General features: G+C 41.8%; 1 protein-coding gene across 1 annotated transcript; it reads right to left on the bottom strand.

Annotated features, from left to right (window-relative positions):
• Positions 1-1,588: 1,588 nt before the first annotated feature.
• Positions 1,589-5,561, bottom strand: LOC127658507 (RNA-binding protein MEX3B-like). The gene is made up of 2 exons (XM_052147816.1): positions 5,026-5,561; positions 1,589-4,306 (listed from the first exon to the last, which is right to left on the bottom strand). The coding sequence occupies exons 1-2, from the start codon at positions 5,252-5,254 to the stop codon at positions 2,898-2,900; spliced, it is 1,638 nt and encodes a 545-aa protein (XP_052003776.1). The 5' UTR covers positions 5,255-5,561; the 3' UTR covers positions 1,589-2,897.
• Positions 5,562-6,450: the final 889 nt, after the last annotated feature.

Below are 6,450 nucleotides of genomic sequence, written 5' to 3' on the forward strand. Positions count from 1 at the left end.
TGGCGCTCTCATGGGTATGTGCACACTGACAGAAATCCAGGATTCTAGTTGGCAGGCAGCAGAGCACTGTTAGGTGGCAGGAGTCAAATCAAATGAGAGCCAAGCCACTTCAGCACACAATGACAACCCCTGTGTCTCATGAATTAAAGATGACTGCATGAGGAGAGGGTGGAGACAGATAGAGAGGGAGAGAGATAGCAGCACCAATGGGGGCAAAGACGGATCAACCCCTTGCTATCATACCTCTTTGTGGGCCACGAGCTTGAATAATAAACACAAGTGTTACATCAGAAGCTTATTTAAGTTGCATATGTCTGATATGATGCATGGCGTTGCTGCCTGAAACAACAGTCTGGAGCATGTAGACACGCTTTAACTCGAATGGCTTATGCTGGCGATTTAAAATTAGATAATGAATGACCTCCTTCCTACAAAACGTCACTGTCACATTTAGCTAAGGCTGCTGGGAGATACAGACACCCCAGACATTTGCTCCCAATCTCAGTTTCCTACTTGGATCCAGCGGTTTGATTAGCTAGGGGAGCAAAGGGCCGAGAATATGACGTGAATATGCTCGTAGAGGATGATTTTTCCTGGAATTCTGGATATTTACAAGATACTGTCACTTTGTCATTAGAAAGTCTTGTCGATGCTGTGGAATGATGAATAATTTATACATACCACAAAAGCATACCCACAATAAGACCTGTCTTTAAGTAAGGCGGGCCTGACAAAATATTTGCTTCCTGTATTTAAGAAGTCAAACTGTGAATCCAACAAAGGGCATGTGTTCTGAATTTAGGTCTCACACTTGTCAGCTCTTTTTTTGCGAGCACTGGAACTGTTTTCTAATAGTTTGGTTTATGAGGGCTGGTTTGTGAAGCCAGCATATGGATGTTTCCATTTTAAACTGATCATTAAGGCCCAGTTGCAGTTATTATCTGGAACCAGGAAACATTTTAAGTCAGTCTTTCCACAAAAAAAAACACATGACACTGCAAATGCCTCTGGGTGGAATAAATTATAAAGGCCAGGAATAGAAAACAATGCAAAACATAGTTGGACTGGATGTATAGGCTATTACTCTAACAACTAAATTGCTCTGACATGACCATAACCCCTGACCTGAAGGTGTGCACCACAAAAGCACAGATACAAAACGAAATAAAAAGCAAAACCATTTTGAACACTTGAATGTCTACCTAACATTTCTGATGGCCTATTTATGGCATCATCTTTATACCTAAAAGAAATGAAATAAACTGCGTCACTGTAGTGTTTTTAGAGGTTCTAAAAAAATAGTGTTTTAGTTTTTAACGCTCTAATAAAGCACCACGTATGATCTCAAAGCAGATAATGTGTTGTGAAGCAGACACAACATTACCCCAGGCTGCTGGGAGACACGTGTGACGCAACATTATGAAAGCAAGCCTTGTGGGTTTTTTTAAAACCGGTCTTCCAAGAAAGTTTCCACCAAAAATGAATTTGATCAAAGAAAAGCCACAAGACCATGTAAACCGTAAACACAGCACCGGTTTTACATAATAACTGAAGCAACACACCTCGTTCATGTACCATTTTATTGGACTTATTTAGAAATACTTAAAAAAAAAAAACATGAAGTAGCACCATTACTTAAGTTTTACTTTATCATGTAGAACTTCAAATGTCAGAAAAATAAAACTCTTGATACACTTTCAAATCTTGTTTCAGCAAATATAATATTAGTATTTGACCACGAGGTTAAAGGCCGTTTATCATAAAATAAAATATACTTTGTTTTTAAACTTTGCTCAATAAAGTACATATACGCTCAAGTAACTTCACCTACATATACATAAACAAGTGGTAAACAAATGTATTAAAATAGAAATCCTAAACCTATAGTGGCGCAACAGAACACTGTAATACCCACTGGAATCTAATTCATACAAATTTTTAGAAAGCTTAAATGGTTCCTTTTTGTCTGAACGTACTAAGTTTTATACATTTCGACATTTCGTAATAATATAGAATAAAATATGCTTTATATTACTGAATAGAAAATATGCTGGGTGAAACTGATTCAAAAGACATTTTTGCTGAACTTATAAACCCTCCATCCCAACAGAATACTGTTTAATGCAAGTACACATTTTGTGGTCTGAAATGCCATCCACATTTCGAGTGATATTAAAATAATACAGTGTTCATTGCCATAAGGCCATACTAAAAAATAAAAAGATATTTCAACCCAGCTACAAAAAAGTTCACTGAACTTAAATTAAAATATCTGTAAACATCTTTGCAATACGAAATATAATCTTTCAAGTCAAAAAAAGAATAAAATACTTCAATCTGTATTAATGGCATGAATATTTAAAACTTTTGTTTATCTATACATATATATGCAGGATATGTTGCTGTTCCCTCCATCAAATAAGTTTGATCGTAGGCTGCAGTATCTTTTCCACTGTAAGTCTTTGTTCCTGTCAGCCAAGTAGCCATCTAGATTTCAGAACCTCAAGGTCTGCTACCAATACATTCGATCAGCAAAATCAAAAGGCTTATTTAAACTAACAGTCGACAAACTGACTAAGGTACCTCAGGCAAGACCGCTGTCCTTATTGTAACTTCATTAACATTTGTGTACAGTTTCCTAAAACTATTGATTACTAGGCTTTAATATTTAAAACATGCATTAGATGTTGAAAATATTTGTCCCAAGCTACAGTACATTATAAACAAATACACCGGAGCCCTGAAATGGGTGTCCCTTTTTGGATACTGCAGCGCTACATACATATGTATATACACATATAATAACAAAGTTATTAGGATTTCATAAAGCCATAAGAGGACTTTGAGTGTTCCATCATGGTTTGTTACTATTGTAGTCAAGGGGGTGTGTTGTCACTTTACGAAAATATACGTATAGCCTGAGTAACTGAAGCATGGCAGACAGGGCATTTGGGCTCATTTCTTTCGCAGATGCGGTTGGCACACTCCATGCAGAACAAGTTGTGGCCGCATGGCACCAGGGCTGCGATCACTTCGCTTTCGAAGCACACCGAGCAGTCCCGGCTACCCTTGCGGCTCGTCCCGGAGGAGGAGGAAGAGGACGAAGAAGAGGAGGAGGAGATGGATGAGTCAGAGTGTACACCGGGATGATGAGATCCTGAAAGCGTGGCGATGCCCTTGGACAGTCCGTTGGCGGAGTAGCCTGGGAAGCTGAGGTTGCCCCCACCTGGGTCGCTGCGCACCCTACGCGCCAGTGGGTGTTCCAAGGCGCCGTTGGCTTGGTGCAGGGGTGGGGACAGCCTGGGATGACTGGTGCATCCCAACCCGTTGGCCCTCCGCTGGTTGGCCATCAGCCCATTGGCATTAGTGGAAGCATTGGCAGGAAAAATGGCTGAGGAGGTCGTGGTGGTACTGTTAGTGGCGTTTACACTACGCTCGTACTGTGACCACAACAAGCCCGGCGGTGTAGGGGTGGGGTCAAATCCTGGTAAGGAATCAAAGGTCAGATCAGTGCAATCAGGCGAGATGACCTCACTGCTGTAGACAAATCCATTGGCGTTGCCGTTCAGGTTTGTGTTGTTATTGTTGTTGTTGCCATTGCTGGAGGCAGTGTAGCTGAGGGCGGGGCTTGGAGGACTGTAATCAGCCAGCCTGGAACTGCTGTTGTTGCCGAAGTAAGAATCAGTGGAGGCACTCCCCAGAGAGCTGGAGCTGTCATTGCGGTAGTTGGAGAAAGGCTTGCGACCAGAGGTGGGTGTGACACTGGAGTTGGGTTTGCTCCACAGACTGGCGTTTCCATGCAGGTCAAACCCCACATCTGTGCCGTTGGCGTGGAAGTCATTCTCGTCTGTTAATTCAATGAGGCCACCTGTGCGCATGGCGATGTGTGCTTCGATCTCCTCTCTAGCCCGGTCCACATTCTCTGGCATTCCCGTCACCTCAAACACTGGCTCTTTGTCCCGGCTAGGTGTGACTATGTAAGTGTGCGTCTGCTGCTGGATACGCTTGATGGTGGCCCCCTTGGGTCCGACCACCAGACCGACCACCCGATAAGGCACCCGCACCTGAATGGTGGTCTGACCAGGGAGATTGGGAGGACCGGGCACCGCTGCGCTCCCGTTCAGGGCGCTGTTTTTGTTCCGCGATGCTCTGATCATGGAGAAGTGCTCAGCCGCAGAGATGATCTCCCTCCTAGCCATGGCTACATCCTCTCGCCTGCCTGTCACAACAAAGACCGGCTCCTCTCCCCTCACCGGAGTCTTGATATACGTATTGGTCTTTGCTCGCAGGGCTTTAATTTTGCAACCTACAATTGCGAGGGAAAAAAAATTAATAAGACAAACAAATACAGATGCTAGAATCTGAATAACAAAAGCATGTTCCCCTATGATGCTGGAATGTGTTCATCTACAAGCAGATGGATGCTTTTGAGGCAAGTGTGAGCACATAGTCCAGGGGACAACAACTGTCTCTTTTTTTCTTTTTGGTGCGGCATAAATTCAACCCACATGCTCGGCTACTTGACAAACAGGGTCAAAAATAGCACAAGTAAAAAACACATGCTGAGTTCAAGATTTTCCATAGCAAAACATGAGTTTGACCCAATACACTCAAAATCACGCTTTCAACAACTTAACCCTTTGTATATGCCAAATAACCTATCGCACGTTTCTTCTAAATGTAGATAACAATGGTTACTGTTTATTGGTTAAAAGTATATTCCTGACATATAGGGAATGGGGAGTGTAAACAAAACCCATACAGACAAAGAAACACGCATTGCATAAAGGAAACGGCCCTGCATAATAAATACATGGGAATGTTGTATATCATACGATCATATAATATCTTGTGTTTTGTGCTGTAAGCCAGTGCGGTTGAAAATGATAACCTACATTGCATATGTGCGCTGCCTATACGTGCATCCCGTGTTTGTATATAATAATATAAGGCATGGCTAAAGCAACACACATACAAGGCTACACACTTGGGTCATTATTATTTCAGTTCAAGTTGAAATAATACCTTGCCTGCCGACAATTTCGGCAACATGCTCGGAGCTGGGCACGGGAACGCATTCCGTCATGTTGACGCTCTTTTTCCTGGGCTCGTTGTCATACAGGGAAATTTCATCATTATCCAGACCAGGGAGCAGGGAGAGCTGGTCCAGCGCGATCTGTAAGGCTCTTTGGTCGTCCAGGGCGTCCCCCAGGCCGCCGCTCCGCTCCATGTCGGCGAACAGCGAACTAGGCATCTTGGATAGGTCACGAAACAAAGAAGGGAAAACTTACGGAAGAGGGTAGGATTGAGCAGGGGAGGGTTTGTTATAAAAGCCACACTGGTGCAAAATTATTGCCTTTCTGTCTTTCTTTCCTTAAGGTCAGAATAAAAAAAAAATTATAATAAATCAGTGCAATCCCGAATGTGTCGTCCCGCACGGACGGAACGAGCTTTATTCCCGCAGACTGGAGTTACTTGAATGCCGGCGGTGGCGATATATTCCCTTCGAGTGCGCACCCCTCCCTTGCAGCAGCTCATGCACTCACGCACTCACTCAGCTCTTTTCTGTTTGCTGTCTGACTCGCTGCAGCCAGACACGGCACTACCGGGGAATATGTGCGCATGACGTCACCCTCGGTCGGTCGGGGCAGGGACGGTGCGGCGCTATGTTGAGATTTGCATACGCCGCGCTGATTGGACAGATCATAGATGGAAGGGGAGGAGACCGGTTTCAGCCAAAGCTTTCAGCGGCCCGCCTTCTTCTTTTGTGGTCTCATTAAAAAGCAACATAACACATTTTATGTGAATTAAAGTTATTGTTTATTATAAAAAAAAAAAAAAACGATGATACATCAGCCAACAGTGTAGGAAAAACATTTAATATAGTGTTGTTGATTTATGTAACTATGCCTATTGTTAGGTATATTGTAGTACGTGAGTTTATTGTTTGTCATCACACTGTGCTCTCTCTGAGGTCTTTGTGGCTATTTTTTGAAGCCACTTTGATTTTTTTACATTCAGGTGAGAAATTTTCCAAAGCAATTTAAATGACCACACGTTAAGGCTTTGTATAGTGTATAACATTCAAATACACTGCCCAGTTTTAAGCTTTATGTTATTTTTCCACCATTAACATTATTTTCATTCCCAATAATAATGTATTTTCTAGTACATTGAGTAAATATTGTGTGAATGTTTTTTTTTTTTTTTTCAATTTCAGCATATAAGTGCACATCTCAAATGACTTAATTAAACTGTATTTAATACAACTGACTTAATGTACAGTGATTGTATTAGGTTTATTTATATATTTTCAAAAACATTTCTAGTGAATATTTCTCCGGTATGTTTTTTTAGTAAAAAAAAAAAAAAAATGCTATAGCAAAAATATGATGAAATTAAAATTTTAGTTTGGAGGACAGAATTTACATTTGAAAAAATCTATTACGA

This window comes from Xyrauchen texanus, chromosome 2 (assembly GCF_025860055.1).
Source record: "Xyrauchen texanus isolate HMW12.3.18 chromosome 2, RBS_HiC_50CHRs, whole genome shotgun sequence".
In the NCBI taxonomy this organism is placed as follows: domain Eukaryota; kingdom Metazoa; phylum Chordata; class Actinopteri; order Cypriniformes; family Catostomidae; genus Xyrauchen; species Xyrauchen texanus.

Coding starts and splice junctions, on each gene's coding strand:
- LOC127658507 (XM_052147816.1), bottom strand. CDS start 5,254: ATGCCTAGTTCGCTGTTCGCCGACATGGAGCGGAGCGGCGGCCTGGGG. Junction 4,307..5,025: donor CGAAATTGTCGGCAGGCAAG/GTATTATTTCAA, acceptor TCGCAATTGTAG/GTTGCAAAATTAAAGCCCTG.